Here is a 23595-nt window from a genome sequence, read left to right as displayed (position 1 = left end):
TCAGAAAACTGGTAAGCATTAGTTTCACAGTTCTGTTATTGCATTACAAGAATAATAACACAATGTTGTAATAGTGGAATTTCGTATCAAATTGGATAGAATTTAAGCACCCGCAAAAAAGTGATAAGGCCAGAAACATGAAAATATTGCAAGGGGAAAAATTGTTAAAGAATTTTAGTGTCACATTCTCTAGAATTGACCGAGCGAAGTGAGGTCTAAGATTCAAGTCAATGGTTTGGCATTTCTCTTAATGTTTGTTTAAATGTTCATTATGTTGCGCATTTACGGTGAAATGCGGTAATAGATTTTCATGAACTTTGACAAGTAGATAGATAGATATAGATATAAAAGTGCTTTATTGTGAAAAAAACAATACGGTATTTTACCAGAAGTATCATTTAAAAATATTGCATACACTATACGGCTTGGTCAAAGACCGTCAGCCGGAAATTCCGAATTACTAAGATAAATGCTTAAAGTAAAGTTGATCTCCCTTGAGAATAATTCAAATATTTATATAAATGTTCCAAAGAAATCAGAATTCTATGGTCCTTCTCAGAATGGGACTAGTACGAACATGGGAGGTGGTATGGCACCTTCTAATTGTAAATATCAGAGCAAAAAGGGTAATATGGCGCCATACACTTATGATGGTGGATGCGATGAACAACACAAGGACTATGCTTCTGGAGTAGACAAAGGAGTTTCCCTTACAATCATCCGGGTGGAAGTGGAATAATAGTGCTTCAGTCTACAATCATGAAGACGGAAATAGAGAATTTCAGCCTACAAGAATTATGACTGGTGAATGCAAAGGTTACAATCATTCTATGCTCATGGAGGAGGCAAAGGAGTTGCAGTTATCAGAAAACTATCAAAGGCACCAGAAATTGTGAAGCCATTGCGTTGAGTGTTACGGATATAATGATGATTATGACGATTATTACGACTTGGTATGGATATATCTGGAGAGGGAAGAATAATTACTATGATAGCTCATCCACACGATGATTATTATGCTATTATCCCTATCGTCCTCCAATAGAAGAAGAGTTGTGGTTGGTTTGGTGAAAAAGTGGAGCAGCTGCGTATGTTTCCGATCATTGTTTATAAGTATGCTATTGAAAAAGGTTTATAACTTGTAAAAAAAATGAACACACATCTTCAAATAAAATAAATAAATAAATGAGTCTTTTGGATAAAACAGAAGCATTCTGACTTTTATATTTTAATGTGATCCAATTCTTTCTTCATTTTTTAAAATGAAAAAAATATATAGTCCAAATAATACATAATGATCAAATTTCTTGATAATACACGAATTAAATTAAACAACCTGAGTAGAAAAAAGTCGGAAAAGAGTACCCAATGACAAAATTACAAAATATACAACTTACTATGGCACTAACCAAACATGCGTGAGAAGGAAATATCCATGTTACGCTATTTCATTTCTTAAATTAAATTGGATTAATTCTTTCTTTTTCAAAAGTATATAGGCCTTTTACCTTTGAGTGGAAATGATCTAGATGAGAACGAAACAGCACCAACTTGGCCTCAATTACAAACATTGACAACTATTGAGATGATGTATAATAATAATAACAACAATAATAATGGGGGTTCATTAGTATTTTAATATCAAACCAAACTATTAAATTATTGAAATGCCTCAGTAATTAAACTCTCGAATTAATTGCCACCTATAGCGCCAAGCATCTCTACAAAATAATGCCAGCTTTACCCAATCCTTGCCGTTCAAAAAATCAATAGATGCTTCCTGGTTAAGCTCAATAGCTCCCAAATATCTACATCTCCACTCTGATAGAATGGGGCATACTGCTAGGAAATGGAAAATATCCTCGTTATCCCCTCTGTTACATAATGAACAGCGCATGTCTCTATTTTCCAACCACGGCTTGTAGTTCAAATATATCAATCCACATCTTGCCTTCATCACCCATTTTATAAGCGCATGACTACTCAGCTCCTTTATATAGCTCGCAGATCCTAGACCCAATTTCAGTGCTCTGTAATGAATATGAAAATTTGCCGCCGTTGCACCTCTCAAAAGATCCTCCCTGAAATTCTCTCTCACCCCATCCAACAATTTCAACATTTCTCTCTTCCAGTTACCCATATTCTGAGCGGAAAAATCCAAATTAACATTGCACTCTGTTGCCATTTGTATCCATGCCTTGTACCAAAAACATTTCTTCCTTATTACCTCCACAGCCATAATCTTTGGTAATCTATCATTTTCCATTTTCAAAACTTTATGATGTATTGAAAATGAAGCTTCATGTATACTCGAAAATCAGCCTTTCATCCGTTTCAAGAAACAACATGTAATTTGGTGTGTTATTGGCAAAGCGAACAATCTTTTAATATACAATCGTTTAGTTTCTCAATGCTATCAAATTTCTGAAACCCCCACACTTGTGCCGCGTAACAGATTATTGCTCTACTACATGCATTAAATAATACCGATTTAGCTTCAAGATTGATTTTATGTCATTTATCACTCTGTTCCAACCAACATTCAAACTCAATTTTGCAATCTGTATCCTCTCCTTCATGTGCTGCTCCATGCTCATTTTTGGTGTGAATGTCACCCCAATATTATAACTGTTAACTTGTTCCACTTCATTGCCTCCAAAAAACCAGCGCTCATTTTACCCATTCTTCCACCGTTTCTGAAAACTAAAATTTTTGATTTTTCCAGGTTGACAGTTAGATTCCACTGCTCGCAATACTGTTTCATATTATTTATCATCCTTTGTAAGCTAACAGGAGAGTCTGACAAGAGTACAATATCATCGGCGTACATTAGTACCCTTATTCGTTTGTGCCACTAGTATGCCTCCCTCTAGAGCATCATCTAAATCATTCAAAAAGATTGAGAATAATAACGGGCTGATCACGCATCCCTGCCTTAAGCCCATCTCTGTAGCAAAGCTCTTTGTCAGGCCATCTTTACACCATACACTAGCAATTGTTTCACTATTCAAAGCTTTTAGTATATTAATCATTTTTGTGGATAAACCTAGGCAGGATAACTTGTAGAAGAGAGTGCTTCTATCAATAGAGTCGAACGCGGCCAATACCTCCGTAAACAAAGCTATAGTGCATTCGTGTGACGTCAGCACAGGTAGGCTCCTACACCAATAAAAACACTAGCTGATATAGATCAGCTGAAATCAACAAATTTTATTGGTGTAAGCCTAGTGCGACGTCAAACGAATGCAGGCTTCGTTACGAAGTAGTGACGCGGCTCGGTAATCGACGAAGAAACTGTAAACTTTATTTTTTCTAATCGCAATTTAATTGAATAATAGATGAAAGAGTGAAAATTTATCGACCGTTGATACCTTTTCTGAAGCCGGCCTGATATTCATTGAGAATATTCTGTCCTTGACCCATTTATCAATTCGTTTCAACAAACATCCACAAAACAGTTTTGCGATAACGTCCATAAGTCTTATACCTCTATAGCTCTCTACATTTCTCTCTCTCCTTTCTTGTAGAGTGGGAAACACGATCGATAACTTGAAACTGTCTGGCACGTCACCCGAGTTGAAAATTCTATCAATAGAATTATAATCTTATCAATTAGACTCGACGGAGCATTTTTGTAAAATTCATAGGAAATGCGATCCACTCCTGGTGCTTTATTATTTTTAGCTTCCTTTATAACTAACAACAACTCTCTCATTTCAAATTCCTATCCATCTCTAAGTTCTCCACTATAGGGACTGCATACTGTACTGGATTACTTATCAATTGAGGATTCCATAATTTGAAAAAGTAATTCACCCAATCTTGAGCTTATAGAATTCGAAACAAATTTATTCCTATTTTTAAACTTATTTAATCCATCCCAGAAGCTTTTTGTATCTCTTGCTGAATTTAAATTATCATAAGTCTGCAGTTGAACTCTTTTCGCTTCTCTCGCATAAACTTTGAATGAACGTTTCACTTCTAGATAATTTATCCTATTATATTCAGAGTGGTTGTTTCTGTAGAATTTCAAAAGAGACATGACTAATTTCTCCTATTCCAACATTCCAGTCAAACCATGGTTGCTCAAAATTATATTTTTTTGTCCAGGCTCCTTTATCTGACTACTTCCTGACGCTCTATTATACAATTTTTTATACTGTCCAATAATTGACGATTATCACTGCCTTCTACAACCATGCTTTGAACAATATCAGGACTCTATTTTTATAATTCTCAATACCACACCATACTAGTTTGGGCAACAGAGACAGACAATCACATTGTATCTTCGCGTGCCATATTATCTTATCTCCGCGGCATATGATCGGAATACGCACACGGTATTACTCTAAATTGTGAACATAGCAAGTAAGACTCAATGGCACGGCTGCTTTATCATTAACTGACGCACCACTTGCCCAACAAACGTCATCTCACCCTCCTTATCTCCTTCTGTTCTCCCATTAACAACAATATAACCCAGATTATCACACATTTCTAAATACTTTCTTCCTCTTGAATTTATAGTCAAGTCTTTTGAGGTTCTTAATAAGTACAATCCTCCTAAATCATAATCAGTATAATCAGTTACTCTCATTCCTGCATATTGCCTATTCTAACATTCTTATCACCTATCAACGCTATTTTAAAATCTGAATTCTCCAATAGGAAATCATACAGCTGTTCAAAATCTGTCTGCCAATTATTGGGATTAATATATACATGTAATAAATGAACATCCTTTTTCACAAATCTTGACAATCGCCCCTGGTCTACCTCTCACTCTTTCTACTCTAATACTATCTTTAAAAATAGAGTTTTTATTCAAACCCACAATAAACCCCCACTAGCTCGGCGTAATGAGAAACTCTCACACCCCAATTCCATAAACTATAAAATCTGAGAGATACGAATTAAAATAACCAGCATCTTCTCCAACACAAAAGTTTCACTAAACATATTACGTCGTATTCTCTTAGGAGTGAGAAGAAAAACTGTTCTCTTTAAGTTTACTTTTCAGACCACAAACATTATAATACAAAATAGACAGAATAGAGTTTTCACCTCGATTATTATTCCTTTTTCTTTAATTAAATAACAAAAATTTATTTGATATCTTCAATAATAACTTGAATACAGCTATCTCCCCTAGTGACCACAGACTGCATTCTAGGTGTTTCCAAATTATCATATTCAATGTTGAAATTTAAATTCTTTTATAAAATTTGGGCTTTCCAGCTTCAAATTGTTGTCCTTTTTCCAGTAAAAAAATTGAGTCAATATCTCCGAAAATAGTTGAGATACACAGTTCGCTTGCGCCGTAAATTTTTGCCAAGGAGAGCTCCAATCCAGCATAGACCTGTAATGCTATAAAAACCATTGAAACCATAAAGGCATAATAATTTGACTAGTACTCTATTATGTATGTGTTTTAATATTTTGACGTGATCTTATGCATCTATAGATGTTTAATGGATCGAGAAATATATCTATCTATCTATATATGAATAATTCATTTGTTTTATCAATAAATAATTGTTTCAGGTTGCACTGAGCTAATTTAAATCGGCTAACTAATCAATCAGGCAAGCCTTAGGAACTGCATGGAAAGTGGAAATAGTAGGATATGGTGATGCAGGATAAGGAAAAAGGAAAAGCACCTCTTCAGAAAACTGGTAAGCGTTAGTTTCACAGTTCTGTTATTGCATTACAAGAATAATAACACAATGTTGTAGGCCTAATAGTGAAATTTCGTATCAAATTGGATAGAATTTAAGCACCCGCAAAAAAGTGATAAGGCCAGAAACATGAAAATATTACAGGGGGAAAAATTGTTAAAGAATTTTAGTGTCACATTCTCTAGAACAAATAATTGACCGAGCGAAGTGAGGTCTAAGATTCAAGTCAATGTTTTGGCATTTCTCTTAATGTTTAAATGTTCATTATGTTGCGAATTTACGGTGAAATGCGGTAATAGATTTTCATGAACTTTGACAAGTAGATAGATAGATATAGATATAAAAGTGATTTATTGAAAAAAAACAATATTTTACCAGAAGTATCATTTAAAAATATTGCATAGCCTACACTATACGGCTTGGTCAAAGACCGTCAGCCGGAAATTCCGAATTACTAAGATCAATGAACACACATTCTTCAAATCAAAATAAAATAAATAAATGAGTCTCTTTGGATAAAACAGAAGAATTCTGACATTTAATTTAATGTGATCCATTTCTTCTTTCATTTTTTTAAATGAAAAAAAAAATAAAGTCCAAATAATACATAATGATCAAATTTCTTGATAATCTTCTTCTTCTTCTTCCTTGCCCTCTTCCCATTATTTGGGGTCGGCTCTCCTAACACGCAGTCGCCAGATCCTGCGATCTTGGGTCGTCTCATTTACCAGGTCCAATTTCTCCATATTCTTAGGACTAGAGAAATTCCACGTGAGGCGGGGTCTGCCTCTGCCCCTTGGCTGCGGCTCCATCTCAAGCACTTTTCTCGTCATGTGGTTAGGCGGGCATCTGTTAACATGACCGTAGCAGCGCAGTCTCCCCTCAATTATTTTTTCAGAAATTGGTGTCACTTTGAGACTGCCCCGGACATGAATGTTTTTGATGTGGTCCAGCCTACTAAATCCCCCGCCTTGATAATACACAAATTAAATTAAACAACCTGAGTAGAAAAAAGTCGGAAAAGAGTACCCAATGACTAAATTACAAAATATACAACTTACTATGGCACTAACCAAACATGCGTAAGAAGGAAATATCCATGTTACGCTATTCCATTTCTTAATTAAATTGGATTAATTCTTTCTTTTTCAAAAGTATATAGGCCTATTACCTTTGAGTGGAAATGATCTAGATGAGAACGAAACAGCACCAACTTGACCTCAATACAAACATTGACAACTATTGAATGATGATATAATAATAATAACAACAATAATAATGGGGGTTCATTAGTATTTTAATATCAAACCAAACTATTAAATTATTGAAATACCTCAGTAATTAAACTCTTGAATAATTGCCACCTATAGCGCCAAGCATCTCTACAAAATAATGCCAGCTTTACCCAATCCTTGCCGTTCAAAAAATCAATAGATGCTTCCTGGTTAAGCTCAATAGCTCCCAAATATCTACATCTCCACTCTGATAGAAGGGCATACTGCTAGGAAATGGAAAATATCCTCGTTATCCCCTCTGTTACATAATGAACAGCGCATGTCTCTATTTTCCAACCACGGCTTGTAGTTCAAATATATCAATCCACATCTTGCCTTCATCACCCATTTTATAAGCGCATGGCTACTCAGCTCCTTTATATAGCTCGCAGATCCTAGACCCAATTCAGTGCTCTGTAATGAATATGAAAATTTGCCGCCGTTGCACCTCTCAAAAGATCCTCCCTGAAATTCTCTCTCACCCCATCCAACAATTTCAACATTTCTCTCTTCCAGTTACCCATATTCTGAGCGGAAAAATCCAAATTAACATTGCACTCTGTTGCCATTTGTATCCATGCCTTATACCAAAAACATTTCTTCCTTATTACCTCCACAGCCATAATCTTTGGTAATCTATCATTTCCATTTTCAAAACTTTATTGATGTATTGAAAATGAAGCTTCAATGTATACTCGAAAATCAGCCTTTCATCCGTTTCAAGAAACAACATGTAATTTGGTGTGTTAATTGGCAAAGCGAACAATCTTTTAATATACAATCGTTTTAGTTTCTCAATGCTATCAAATTTCTGAAACCCCCACACTTGTGCCGCGTAACAGATTATTGCTCTACTACATGCATTAAATAATACCGATTTAGCTTCAAGATTGATTTTATTGTCATTTATCACTCTGTTCCAACCAACATTCAAACTCAATTTTGCAATCTGTATCCTCTCCTTCATGTGCTGCTCCATGCTCATTTTTTGGTGTGAATGTCACCCCCAAATATTTATAACTGTTAACTTGTTCCACTTCATTGCCTCCAAAAAACCAGCGCTCATTTCTACCCATTCTTCCACCGTTTCTGAAAACTAAAATTTTTGATTTTTCCAGGTTGACAGTTAGATTCCACCGCTCGCAATACTGTTTCATTTTTATTTATCATCCTTTGTAAGCTAACAGGAGAGTCTGACAAGAGTACAATATCATCGGCGTACATTAGTACCCTTATTCGTTTGTTTGCCACTAGTATGCCTCCCTCTAGAGCATCATCTAAATCATTCAAAAAGATTGAGAATAATAACAGTCTGATCACGCATCCCTGCCTTAAGCCCATCTCTGTAGCAAAGCTCTTTGTCAGGCCATGTTTACACCATACACTAGCAATTGATTCACTATTCAAAGCTTTTAGTATATTACTCATTTTTGTGGATAAACCTAGGCAGGATAACTTGTAGAAGAGAGCGCTTCTATCAATAGAGTCGAACGCGGCTTGGTAATCGACGGAGAAACAGTAAACTTTATTTTTTCTAATCTGCAATTTTAATTGAATAATAGATGAAAGAGTGAAAATATTATCGACAGTTGAATAACCTTTCCTGAATCCGGCCTGATATTCATTGAGAATATTTCTGTCCTTGACCCATTTATCAATTCGTTTCAACAAACATCCAAAAACAGTTTTGCGATAACGTCCATAAGTCTTATACCTCTATAGCTCTCTACATTTCTCTCTCTCCTTTCTTGTAGAGTGGGAACACGATCGATAACTTGAAACTGTCTGGCACGTCACCCGAGTTGAAAATTCTATCAAATAGAATTATAATCTTATCAATTAGACTCGACGGAGCATTTTTGTAAAATTCATAGGAAATGCGATCCACTCCTGGTGCTTTATTATTTTTAGCTTCCTTTATAACTAACAACAACTCTCTCATTCAAAATTCCTATCCATCTCTAAGTTCTCCACTATAGGGACTGCATACTGTACTGATTACTATCAATTGAGGATTCCATAATTTGAAAAAGTATTCACCCAATCTTGAGCATTTATAGAATTCGAAAAATTTATTCCTATTTTTAAACTTATTTAATCCATCCCAGAAGCTTTTTGTATCTCTTGCTGAATTTAAATTATCAATTAGTCTGCAGTTGAACTCTTTTCGCTTTCTCTCGCATAAACTTTTGAATGAACGTTTCACTTCTAGATAATTTATCCCATTATATTCAGAGTGGTTGTTTCTGTAGAATTTCAAAAGAGACATGACTAATTTTCTCGTATTCCAACATTCCCAGTCAAATCATGGTTGCTCAAATTTTATATTTTTTTGTTCAGGCTCCTTTATCTGACTACTTTCTGACGCCTCTATTATACAATTTTTTATACTGTCCAATAATTGACGATTATCACTGCCTTCTACAACCATGCTTTGAACAATATCAGTGACTCTATTTTTATAATTCTCAATACCACACCATACTAGTTTGGGCAACAGATGCAGACAATCACATTGTATCTTCGCGTGCCATATTATCTCATCTCCGCGGCATATGATCGGAATACGCACACGGTATTACTCTAAAATTGTGAACATAGCAAGTAAGACTCAATGGCACGGCTGCTTTATCATTAACTGACGCACCACTTGCCCCAACAAACGTCATCTCACCCTCCTTATCTCCTTCTGTTCTCCCATTAACAACAATATAACCCAGATTATCACACATTTCTAAATACTTTCTTCCTCTTGAATTTATAGTCAAGTCTTTTGAGGTTCTTAATAAGTACAATCCTCCTAAATCATAATCAGTATAATCAGTTACTCTCATTCCTTGCATATTGCCTATTCTAACATTCTTATCACCTATCAACGCTATTTCTAAATCTGAATTCTCCAATAGGAAATCATACAGCTGTTCAAAATCTGTCAGCCAATTATTGGGATTAAAATACAGGTATAAATGAACATCCTTATTTTCACAAATCTTGACAATCGCCACTGGTCTACCTCTCACTCTTTCTACTCTAATACTATTTTAAAAATAGAGTTTTTATTCAAACCCAACAATAAACCCCCACTAGCTCTGCCGTAATGAGAAACTCTCACACCCCATTCCATACAACTATAAAATCTGAGAGATACGAATTGAAATAACCAGCATCTTTCTCCAACACAAAAGTTTCACTAAACATATTACGTCGTATTCTCTTAGGATATTGAAGAAACTGTTCTCTTTAAGTTTACTTTACAGACACAAAAATATAATACAAAATAGACAGAATAGAGTTTTCACCTCGATTATTATTCCTTCTTTAATTAAATAACAAAAATTTTTTGATATCTTCCATAATAACTTGAATACAGCTATCTCCCCTAGTGACCACAGACTGCATTCTAGGTGTTTCCAAATTATCATATTCAATGTTGAAATTTAAATTCTTTTATAAAATTTGGGCTTTCCAGCTTCAAATTGTTGTCCTTTTTCCAGTAAAAAAAATTGAGTCAATATCTCCAAAAATAGTTGAGATACACAGTTCGCTTGCGCCGTAAATTTTTGCCAAGGAGAGCTCCAAACCATTCATCTATGAATAATTTATTTGTTTTATCAATAAATAATTGTTTCAGGTTGCACTGAGCTAATTTAAATCGGCTAGCTAATCAATCAGGCAAGCCACTTTCCAGGCAACTGCATGGAAAGTGGAAAAAGTAGGATATGGTGATGCAGGATAAGGAAAAAGGAAAAGCACCTCTTCAGAAAACTGGTAAGCATTAGTTTCACAATTCTGTTATTGCATTACAAGAATAATAACACAATGTTGTAATAGTGAAATTTCGTATCAAATTGGATAGAATTTAAGCACCCGCAAAAAAGTGATTAGGCCAGAAACATGAAAATATTGCAGGGGGAAAAATTGTTGAAGAATTTTAGTGTCACATTCTCTAGAACAAATAATTGACCGAGCGAAGTGAGGTCTAAGATTCAAGTCAATGGTTTGGCTTTCTCTTAATGTTTAAATGTTCATTATGTTGCGCATTTACGGTGAAATGCGGTAATAGATTTTCATGAACTTACTTGTGTTCCTTTTTTAATTGTGCGTTGACGTATATACAAGGTTTTCGGAAATTTTGCATTTCAGGGATAATATAAAAGGAAAAAGGATCCTCCTTCATACGCCAATATTAGAGTAAAAATCAGACTATAGAATTATTCATCATAAATCAGCTGACAAGTGATCACCCAGATGTGTGGAGAAGCCAGTCTATTGCTCTATTTCCATAAGGTCTATAGTTTCAATCAGGTACTTGTGGATGAGAATACTGCGTGAGGTCTACTGTTCACAGAACTACTAGTTAGTCTATATCAAAAACTATAGTGAGGTTCATGTTATAATTGCCCTATCTATTTTATATTGCTAACATTTGACAAAGCATATATCCTTTTCTACCTCCGCAACGTTGCCAAATCGTTGTTTAACAAATCCTAATCAATTAACAAAATATTCAATCTCAATTGGTAGAGAAATAAGAATAAGAATAAGAATATTTTATTTGCCAATGTACAATACAAATAATGAGATGAAATACATTTTTACACATACTTGGCACAGCCATCAAAGTAAACTTGTGCGCTGGCTGTGAGTTCATACAGGAAATTAAATTATATAAATAAAGAAATTAAAAGTAACAAAAATCCAATAGGTAGTACAATGACAAAAAAAAACAAGAAATCTCATTCAACACATAACCAAAATGGAGCTGGTAACGAAATTATGAAACTATTAGAATTTAGGTAGTCTATAAAAAATATTCTGTTCAACCCATATATTTATTTCTTTAAGAAGTTTTTTAGTAATTTTGTATTTATGAAATTTATTCCTGAATCATTGAAGAATGGATTTTCTTGCCGAATAAAATACTGGTATAATACTGATCATTTTTAAAAAGTAATAAACAGTTAATTTCAAGTCCTTTTTTCAGAACACTCTGTATATGTACTTTTTGGCACGAATGCAGATACTCGGTTTAAACGGAGAAATGTCAGCTGATCGTTTAAACCCCATTATGAAACACATTATGATAAATAAAATCATATCTAACAGTTGATTATTTCAAATCGGATCAGTTCTATATAATATATGTATTTTTTGGCCTCTATGCTGTTAATCGGTTTAAACGGTGAAATGTCAGCTGTTCGTTTAAACCCTTTATGAAATGCATTATGATAAACGTAAAAGTAAACTTGGTTGAGCATTAAACGTAGTGTTATCATATGGCCCTTAGTTTTGATACCAATCACTCTCCCTACTATCCAGTTCCTAACCTCTCCATGAAACTCTCCAGTATTACATTGATTTATTGTTAATTCTGAGCTTTAAAAATTCAAATCATATTTTATCAGATATTCGGCTGTCTTTGTAGCCTGAGGTAGTATTTTCATCATTGTTCACATCCTGATGTATTTTTAAATAGAAACACAATAAATTATTATGTATTTTCAATATGGAACCTCATGTTCTGTGAACTAAACTGTCAAATTCAGCTCTATAATGAAGTTCACATTATAATGGCAGTGGAGAAATATAGAAGAACAGCATTGCCGATTCTCTGCCTTAGCACTGCCTTCTATAGATAGTTCATACTAGTATATCTCTGATGTAATTTCAACAACTGGGTTCATTCCTGTTAAAAATAATACTCACATTAGAATCTCCAAAAAAAAATTTTTTTTTCAATAACTTAACAACAGATAGGGGCCTATGATTGATATAAAATGTTTTGGTAATTGCAAATATTTCTACATTGATAAAAACGATCTGGAACCGTTGTGTGGAGCTATAAAATGATAGCGCTATCTGCTTTGTTCAATGATAGGCAAGGATAGCAACACTAATGTTAATCAAATACTTGAGGTTTCGAAAAAATAAAGAGGTTATGATATTACTACCTGATGTTACCACAGAATTCTCTTGCTGAGGATGATGCCCACATGAGCTCTAGGCTTGTGCAAGGGTAATGAAACAGACAATGATGATGGTGAGAGATGAGTGGATCTACAGCTTTAGGTAGGTTTAGAAATACCAGGAAGCTATTTTTAAGGGTATTTAAGAAAATGGTATTTAGAGGAGTTTGGCTCTTAAAGTGGTCACCCCCTATATGATTGTATTCCCATTCAGTCTGAATATACCACCGAAATATATCCAATATGTTAATCATTAGTTAAGGAACTGGAATAACCAACCGGCTTTTTAAAAAGAATTATTTATTTCAACATACTAATACATCTAATACATGGTTATAAGCGATGTACGCTCTACGAGCTCTGGCAACAGACTGACTCGAAAAAGCAACTAAACTAATGGCTAGTAAATAACAATGCATAGCTACATCAGCATTATAAATGGGGTTACCAAATGTAACTCCTCCCCCCCAAGTGTGAAGCTGCCCTCAGCTTCAAAAATAAAATAGTATTAAGTCCAAGTACAAAAATTAAGTATTAGTTACATGGCAATCTTGGATACATTTGTTGGGAATCGGTATTAACAATATCGTTATTCACGCCAGAATTACAATTATTTGAGTTAGAAATGGACAGTTTGAAATTGAGACTGCTGAAATCTTGCGTTAAATGGTACTAGATTCTGTTGAGGCTGTTGAGATTGGATTTGTGGAGGTTGTTGGAATTGGTTGTGTTGAAACCTATATTGGTTAAAAGGAGCAAAAGTTTGCTTGAAGGGTTGTTGGAAACTTCGAGGTGAATACTGCCTGAATTGGGGAAACACTGATCGCGGTTGAAAGAAGTTACGCTGCCGAAATGAGGATTGATAACTGCATTATCAGACACAGATTCCGTAAGTTTCAATTGATTTAGCACAATACTGCAATCACTGCGAAGGGTGTCGCGGGCTTCGTCCAGTTCTTAAGCTTGTAGACTTGGAGATGAGCTCCGAGTGTTGGATGAACACCGTGAATAAGTGTCCTTACAAGTGTCATGTCAAGTTGTTCAAGAAGGTTTTTGAGTAAGTCGCCGGATACACCGTCTAATTTGTAGCGAGTAACTACCCTGGTTCGTTTTTCGTTTAGTCTGTCAAGAAAGTCAAGGGGATGTTCATGTTGAAAAGTTTTCATGATAGCAATCTCTGCTATGAGGTCTGGAACAGTACGTTTATCGGAAAAGTGTTTCTTTATGAGTTGAATAGTTCGATTACATTGGAGCACTCACTATTTTGAACTACGCTATCAGCTGTGCCTTCTAAGTTGTGAAGTGCAGCGGTATACAAAAGCCAGTGGTTCTGGTCACGTTGAGTTTTTTCGATAGCATCATTACAGTAAAGTCTGAAAAGTTCTTCAATGGATCTGAGAAATTTGGGAATTTTATCAGGTGTCCCATCGAACTTGGGAATAAAGTCCAACAGATGTTTGGGGATAGTTGCCATAGTGGAAGAGTCTAATTTGGAGGGCTTGATGAGTTGATTTGAAGCAGAAGAAAGTGAAGCTGAGGTAGAAGAATTCATTCGTTACTTACAGTAGCAGCAATGGTAAGAACTGGATTTACTTCCGGTTGTTCGATGAAAGCGTTCCGGAAGGAGTCTGCCAGTGTGGTTGCCAAGATGAAAGGAGTCCGGTGGCGTGGTTATCCCGTGTAGAAGTTCCGTTGAAGTTGAAGGTTCACCTCACTTAGTCCTCCGATAGGTTCCTTTTCAAAGTCGAAATAAGCGATCGCGACACGAATCGGAAAACTAATATTGTCAAACGAACAACATCGGAAAACTGCGCGAGGGTGGTTCGGGCGCCAGTTAAGGAACTGGAATAACCAACCGGCTTTTTAAAAAGAATTATTTATTTCAACATACTAATACATCTAATACATGGTTATAAGCGATGTACGCTCTACGAGCTCTGGCAACAGACTGACTCGAAAAAGCAACTAAACTAAGGCTAGTAAATAACAATGCATAGCTACATCAGCATTATAAAGGGGTTACCAAATGTAACTATTGACAATGCAAAAGCAAAATCATATTCTGCAGATTCGAGTCAACAAGCATCGAATGAACAATCTAAAAAAATAGAATGAAAAATCAATCTTTATAACTATTCTCAGCTACAAGTCTCATTACAATTCCAATCTCCATGTATCTCAATTTCTACCATTTTCAATAATCTCTACATCATTTTTCAGGATGATTGGCTGCATGCATGGACGACATATGATTCCAAACCCCCCCGTATTCTACTTGGAACAGGATTCTAACATAAATTCTCAATGTTACTGTCTAGTGTTAAGTAAGTTAAGTCATTATTATTGAGTGTTAATTGTTGATTTTCTGAATTATCATTATTTTCAAAATGGATGCCAGTGTGAGCAATCACAGAGTCATCATGGAATATTTGCAGATTCCTTCAAAGAATGATTCACAAATTTCACAATCGAATGCCCCCTCATCAGAGGATAAACGTCTTTATTGTCTGATCATGAAAAAAAATCTCGGGCCTATGACCAGAGAAGTGCTAGATGAAATTGATACATTTTCTAGATCCTATGGGCGAAAAGGTATTGGTGAATCAGTAGTCCCTGAACCAGCTGATGTTGTAACAATGACTGCACCAGCTGATGTCACAATGACTGCACCAGCTGATGCCACAATGACTGCACCAGCTGATATCACAATGACTTCACCAGTTGATGTCACAATGACTGCACCAGCTGATGTCACAATGACTGCACCAGCTGATGCCATGCTGACTTCACCAGCTGATGTCACAATGACTTCATCAGCTGATGTCACAATGACTGCACCAGCTGATTCTACAATGACTAAACTAGCTGATGTCACAATGACTGCACCAGCTGATGCTGTCACAATGACTGAGTCTGTTACAGGTCGAATATCAGCAGACAGTTGCCAACAACTGTTGATTGCACCAGAAAACATAGAGATCACAGATAACAGTCAACAAGAATCAAATGGAAAAATCTATGATAATGCAAGTGTTGAAAAGATTTTTCAAGATTATACTAAACTCATTCTCAGAGATGATGATAATGAGGGGTACGCCTCTAGTTCCAGAGGTGATGCACTTAGTCTTGGTTTGAAATATCTGGCACCAGCGATGAAGGATACATCAGTTATCTCACTCAACCTGGGATGGTGTGGCTTGAGCAGCCCAACAATCATTCATTTTGCAAAGAACTTGCACAGCTCAAATTTGAAAAAACTGATATTGTGTGCGAATCTTATAGATGAAGATGATGAGAAGGATCTTGAAAATGCGTTCAAAGATTCTGGAATAGAATGGTTGGATGTGGAGGCTGATCCAATATGTGATCATCCTTTGTCTTCTTATGATGACTATGATGGTCCCCCAATCGAAATTGATATGCATTACCTTGATCAATGTCGAAACAATCCTGAGAAAACCACACTCAATTTGGAACATTGTAAGCAAATTGTGGAGAATGGACCAAGTTTTCTATTACCAATTTTGAAAAGTTCGTACATTAAGGATCTCAATATGGCCTCCAACAATCTGAGTTGTGATCATATAAAGCTGTTTGCTTCAAGCCTGATGGAGACTAAGTTAACTCATTTGGATTTGGGCCACAACAACTTAAGATATGAAGGTATCAAGTATTTGGCTTCTGCTCTGAAAAACACTCGAATCACTCACTTGAATCTTCAATTCAACTCACTAACATGCAATACTCTGAGAAATCTTGTGTTTGCTCTGCCAGAGACAAGAATTACTGATCTCAATCTCAGTGGCAATGCTATTTGCTGCAATGCTTTTTATTTAGCTTGTGTTCTGAAAAACACTCAAATATCTGATTTAGACCTGATGTACTGTGCTACTAAAACCAATCATTTGAAACATTTCAAGGACTGTTTTCAAATTTCATCAGAATACAATAACATCAATATGAGTGGTTATAATTTGTGTTCTGTTATTCTATATAATATATCACGGAAAATCAAGGAAACAAATATCATAGATCTTGAACTTAGCTGTATTGGCATCAATAATGATGACCTTGAATATCTGTGCCATGGTTTGGTGGGCTCAAAAGTGCAATTACTCGATCTAAGTAAGAACAACATGAATTGCAAAGGTGTGCAAATTCTGTGTGGTGTGCTTGAACACACTCACATTTCTCAGTTGGATCTAGCCCAAAACAGAATATCTTGTGATGGTATCAAGCACTTGGCACAGGTTCTCCCAAGGACTAAAATTTCCAAATTAAATCTGGCTTATAATGAGATCACCTGTATTGGTGTGAAACAAATCGATTGATCTGTCTTCCAATCCTCTGGGAAATGATGGCATCCAATATCTAGCTCAACATCTTCATCTTACAAAAATTGTTGATCTCACATTAAGTAACAATGGGATAGATTGTGGAGGTGCTCAACACTTGGCTGAAGCTTTGAGACAATCTCAAATTACAAAATTGAAACTATCCAGGAACAAAATAGGATTTCATGGTTTGAAGTGCATCACTGATTGTTTGAGAGATTCTCAGCTTACTTATCTTGATGTATCCAATAATCCTCTGACAGCTGATGACATTGAATATCTAGCTAGAAACTTGGAGAACACCTCGATTCTTGGACTCGAACTTTTTGGCTTGAAGTTTTCCCGAAAGACTGCCTATCGAGTATGTGAAACAGTTGTGAGTTGTAGCAGAAAATATTCAGTCGATATTCACATGGTCTTTCTAGATGATTTTTTTGATCAACCTCCACCGAGGTGTCCAGAAGCAACTGAAGGAATATTGATTAATGATCCTTTACCCTTCGAAGATGATGATGAGTATACTGTTGAGGAATCAGTAGCTCCCAATGAGTCTGTATCTGAAGAAGATGATGAGCTTCATATACTTGATAAATATATTAATTTGTTCAGGTTCCCTGGTTACACTCTTGAAAATACTGTCACAAAAAAGAGAAATAGGATTGATCATTTGATAAAAAACGTTTGTAATGGATCACAAATCACGAAGATAATTGTAGAATATTTGACATTGAGAGATTATGAAATATTGAGTGGAGCATTTGATGGAATCAATATCAGTGAACTTAGTTTGATCAATAGCAGTAACTTGGATGACAATTTTCTCCAACTTTTTAAAAACAGTAATATAGCTGAATTTATGTTTAGTTATCAGCAATATTTTGTTGATGATTTGAATTTTCTGGCAAATTTCGCTCATTTGAAAGTTATTTCATTGAAGCTGGGAAATATAAAGAATCATCATTTGTCCAGTTTGAAGTCAGCACTTTTGAGTAGTAGTATAAGGTATCTCAACCTCAGTGACAATAAACTGGGAGATGACGAATTTGACATGCTAACACAAACTTTGACAAATTCCAGAATAATTTCATTGAATCTATGTGGTAACAACTTGGGGACAAGGAGTGTTAATTTACTAGCAGCTGTGCTTCCCAGCACCAAAATCACCTTCATTGATCTCAGCAGAAATAACCTGCGCTACTCGGAATTGGAATGTCTGACAAGAGTTGCTGAGAAGACAGATGTGTGTTGGATTGAGCTGAGTGACAACCACATTGAGAGTGCAGAACTGCCGGCAGGTGTCAGCCTATCTCCATACATAGTGCCCAGGAATGAGACTCCACATGTATTCCAAATGAGGTACGACTTCAAACGAGTAGTGGCGTTGAATGCAGTCAGTGGTGAGTTGGAATTTGTTGATCCCAGGACGGATGAAATCAGTTTCACGAGTCTCAGTTGTTATCCCAGATTGGTGAAATCCCTGATGGAAACACCAGACTCCAACATCCATTTGTATGATGTGTTCTACATGGAGACCAAACGGCACGACATTGGAGTTATGAATGCCATCAACAGGTTCATGAAAGAAATTAGCCAAAGATTCATTGAGTTCTTTGACAGGTGTATCATCGAGCTAGGGAAGCTGTTCAGTTGTGACTGGTTCATAGACCTGGTGAAGGTGTGTGATGAACTTCAATTGTTTGATTGCGTTGAACATATCCTCTTGCACAGGGCTCTGTTCTATGTTGACACTGAGCAAAACACCTTGCATCCATTCATCTATAGGATGCTCCACAAGTGTGGCATGCCTCTTTACAACGAAATCCTCGAGCCCAACAAGAGACAGCAGATTGTTGACTACTTCTCGAAGCATGCACAAATTGATGGTGCACAAGAATTGATTGACTTGTTGTCAGACAAAGTGGTGGCCTGCAAGCTAGAGGATGAGACATGTTTGAGAGATGCGAGAGAGAGTTTGAGAGAAGCATAAGTAATTTATGGTGCAAGATCCCTGATGGTCTTCCTACAGACCTTTTGGATGAATAAGTAATAGTACTTGAAGGTGTAAAATACTTGAAGCGTACTTTTTGGGTGTAAAAGTAGACTACTTTTAAGTTGCCCAAGTTTGACACGAATGTTGAGATAATTTCAACCAGCGTCCTAATGACCTTTAATGGATTTAAACAGATCTCTGGGTGGAGTAATTATAAGTTGCCCAAGTGTCAAAAAATCAGTAGAACACGAATAACAAGTACTCTACGTCAACCAGGGTCCTATTGCATGATAAAATACAATAAGCTAATTATACCAGTAGTCAGCTGGTTTTTGAAGTAGGAAATTTTTCAACAACTAGCTTTGTATTTAAAATGCATTATGCCCCAGGGATCAAGTAACTGAAATGACCACAATACATTTAAAACTGAGATTTATAAGGTATAGGATCAGGTGCAATGCAATTGTATAATATAGACTTTTGTGACTCCAACTAGTCAGAATCTTCTTCAAGCTATGAATATGATGTCAATATAACTTTCCCAGGCAGCACCTAGTGATAAGGAAAAATTTGCTTCTAAATAATATTCATTTTGTGATCTGTTTTTTGAATAATTCAATGAAGGCCATTATTTTTTTATCTGATATAAATAGAAAATGTGACATATGTAGCCTACAACAGAAAATTTCATATGAGATAAATGACAAATATAGTAGAATCCGAATGGATGCTTATTTTTGTAATTATTGTCAATTTCATTTAATGTCCAGAATAATAATTGAGATGAAGGTTCATTTTGAGATACAGCTAAAATTCATGAAAATATCCATGTACCAGTACCGTATAATAATATTATGATATAGTGTAAGACTGATTGATGATTGAGGTAATATCATAATAATTATGTTTCATTGTGAGAAAAATAATATTTTCATTAGGATGAACCTGTATGATATAGTGTAAGACTGATTGATGATTGAGGTAATAACATAACCAACCTAACCTAACCTAACCTAACCATAATTATGTTTCATTGTGAGAAAAATAATATTTTCATTAAGATGATCCTGGAATGAGTCTTGTGTGATTCAATATTCTTAATATTGAAATATATTTTTAATATCGATAGCCTAATTCAAAAGACTGAGATGTATTTTTACAAATGGAAAGTATTCAAATGATTGATTATCTTCAAACGAGAAGTATCCAATGAATATTATAAGAATAAGGAAATGTTTGATGATATCTGCAAATCTGCAATTATTAGCCTATCTATCATTTGATGTATTTCCTTAAAATTAGGTGAATTTAAATTTGTTCAATTTTTTTAATTCCACAAACTTGTAATATCGAATGTAATCAGTATTGTGGAATGATCTGATATTATGTATAATGTTCTAATATGTCTAGATATTGTGAAATTTCTAGCATTCTAATAGTATTCCTACATACATATTCCTACATACTCATTCTTAAATATACATCAGCACAATATATTATCTATTTTATAATCAGAATATTAATAATACATCCATAATATAAGTGTATTCTCTATTATTTACTCCTATGAGCAGATTAATCTTATTATGTATAAAGTGGAACTCCCCCCTACACACAGATGGATAGTCTAGTAGGGGGATTCCAAAATATGTTGTATATTGTATTTCTTATTCGTGTATTATGTTTTTTGGAAATAAACTGAATTGAACTGAATTGAATTATGTTGATCTTGACTATTAGATTAATGAAGTCCATATAAATATCTTACTTTGAATTAATTCAATCATGAAGTAATTATTATATACTTGAAGTGAATGGATTGTTCGAATTTCTACAGATTTCATTTGTGAAATTGCAAGTTCAAATAAATATATGAGAATACCTCTAGCAAAGGCAACTCTATGATGTCTGTATTTTCATATGTATCTAGAATACCATTTTATGTATAGGTTACCTTTTTCATATACTTCTTAAGATGTACCTAGTTTTTCTTAATAATTACATGAAAAGTATAAAGTTTGAAGAGAAATCATATATTATGTTAGTTTATCTGTTCAAAAAGTGTTTCGAGTTCAGTTCTTTGTTACAATATTTTCGAGTTTAAATTGATAATAATGTATTCAAATTATAGTTATAAAAATTGATGAGATAGAGCGTAAAGTTTTATTTTTCTAATGGCCAAGTTATAGTTTTCAAAATCGATTTTTAATGATTATATTTTGAATGAAAAAGACTAAGAAATTGTCAATAAAAAAACACAGATTTTGATATTTAGAAAGACCGGTTTCGGTTATATTCGGTTATTATTTGTTCATTTTGAAAAATATTAGAAGTTCTCATTCTTGTTTGTCTCAGTTCTAATTTAGAATGAAGAATCTCTCTGTAATTCAATTGTGTCATTTTTCAAATCAAATCTTTTGTTTCTCAAAAATAAACTATTCATTGTTTCTTATATTATTGGCGTTGATCAAAATTATTTCTTCCAGATCCTCATCATATTATCATACTGTGATCTCAGTTGTCAATTTATAGTCTGAGGCTATAAATATAGGCTATAATCCTGAGACTAACATCCTGTTATCTCAGAGGTATACTTAGAACCTGAGGATTGGAAAAGACCTAAAAATTGAGAATTTCCAGATGGAGCGAGAAATATTGACTACAGAAATTAAACTAAATATTGACTACCTACTTATTATATCAATGATCAAAGAGAAAGATTTCGAAAAAGGCCCGTGTACACAGGACAAGTTTAATGCATTTCTATAGTGAGGTCCATGTTATAATGGCAGTGGATGAAGATAGGAGAACAGTGTTGCCGAGTCTCTGCCTTGCCACTGCCTTCTGTAGAGGATAGCTGATACCGGTATATATCTGATATAGTTTTATATACTGATATATCTCAATACCAAAAGTTTTTTAACCAGATCACTCCCGTGTTATCGGATGGGCACGTTAAATTGTCAGTCCCGGCTGAAGTATGACAGTCGTAAGGCCCATTGACGGCTTAAATTATATATTCAGGCGGTGGGACCTTCCCGCAAGGGACTCCCCACCAACAAAAGCCATACGAATTTACTTTTTATCTGATATAGTATTATTATCTGTAGGATATCTTAAGGTGCGTACAGATTTACGCGCCGCGAACATGAGCAATTCACTTTTAATCAGCTGATGCCAAGCTTTTTATATCTGTATCTTACCGTTTCTGTAAAAATACAGATATAGTCAGCTGATTAAAAGTGAATTGCTCATGTTCGCGGCGCGTATATCTGTACGCACCTTTATGTAGGTACTGTTCATTCTTGTTTCAAATGAGGAATTATATTTTATTCGTCAAAAAAACATATTTTTAAATGATTTGATAATATATTTTCATAGTTGATATTGAATAATATATATTATAATTGAAGAGCTCCATTCCAAAACCTGCTAAGTAAAAACATAATTTTTGCTGGCGAATTGGGAAAAACTGTTGCTGAATCACTTGTATGCTCTATGCCAATGAATTCTCGCTGGAAGTTAATTCATCATTAGAATATTAATATGTATTATTTTCAAAGTTTTTACTGTATTCAATTTATCTAACCATTTTTTGTGAAAAAACTGCGCATGCGCAGAAACATGGCATGGATTGGGAAAAACAACTAGTTGACTTGACAGGTTTTGGAAAAAATTAATGTTTGAATGGTGATTACAGCTTTAAGAAGCAGGTTTTGGCAAGAAACACACTAGCAAATGATGAAGTCATATGTTAGAACATATGAACATAATTTCCTCAGTAAGAACATAACCTATTTTTTCGGACATTTCATTATTTATCAAAATTTTGGAACAGAATAGTTTTGGGCTATGCCTGTTGTTCTATCCCGATCATATTCATATGATTTGTAATTATATCAACGAATAAATAAATAATGTTTTGATGAGACCTGAAAAACGGAAATCGAAAAAAAATTGACTTAGCAGGTTTTCGAATGGAGCTCTTTAATTGATATTGTAAATAAATTATATTCCTCCATTGTTAGAAAACGATCTGACACCGTTGTGGAGTTGCAAAAGGATAGAATTATCTGCTTTGTCAAATACTGTAAAAATTATTGTTATCCATCTCACAAGTTTATAATGTCTACAGCTCTACAAGGATATACGTTCTAAGAGAAATTAATAGTATTACTACTAATTTACAACGATCTCCCGTCTACACGATGCAAAATTAGTGCAAACAAGCCAGGTTTGTACTAATATCGTTGTCGTGTAGATCGGGCATTACATTTTTCCCCGAGATATTTGAGTGTGTAAAAACTCACAAACTTTATCATAGATTTCAAATCTATACTAGCATATCTA

General features: G+C 34.8%; 1 protein-coding gene across 6 annotated transcripts in view; it reads left to right on the top strand.

The window, feature by feature from the left end:
- The window catches only part of LOC120350161, a 66488-nt gene extending 49226 nt beyond the window's left edge, over positions 1 to 17262 (top strand). For 2 of the 6 annotated variants that reach the window (XM_039422596.1, XM_039422598.1), the window contains one exon: positions 15142 to 17262. In XM_039422596.1, the coding sequence (XP_039278530.1) occupies positions 15309 to 17252 (1944 nt within the window). In that variant the 5' untranslated portion in view covers positions 15142 to 15308 and the 3' untranslated portion in view covers positions 17253 to 17262. Of the gene's footprint in view, positions 12 to 4593; positions 4728 to 5547; positions 5679 to 10586; positions 10724 to 15141 lie in introns of those variants that run through there. The other 4 variants (XM_039422594.1, XM_039422593.1, XM_039422595.1 and 1 more) reach the window with 4 other exon arrangements.
- The last annotated feature ends 6333 nt before the right edge of the window (positions 17263 to 23595 follow it).

Source organism: Nilaparvata lugens, chromosome 3, assembly GCF_014356525.2.
Source record: "Nilaparvata lugens isolate BPH chromosome 3, ASM1435652v1, whole genome shotgun sequence".
NCBI classification, from domain to species: domain Eukaryota; kingdom Metazoa; phylum Arthropoda; class Insecta; order Hemiptera; family Delphacidae; genus Nilaparvata; species Nilaparvata lugens.
This window is presented reverse-complemented; position numbering and strand designations above follow the sequence as displayed.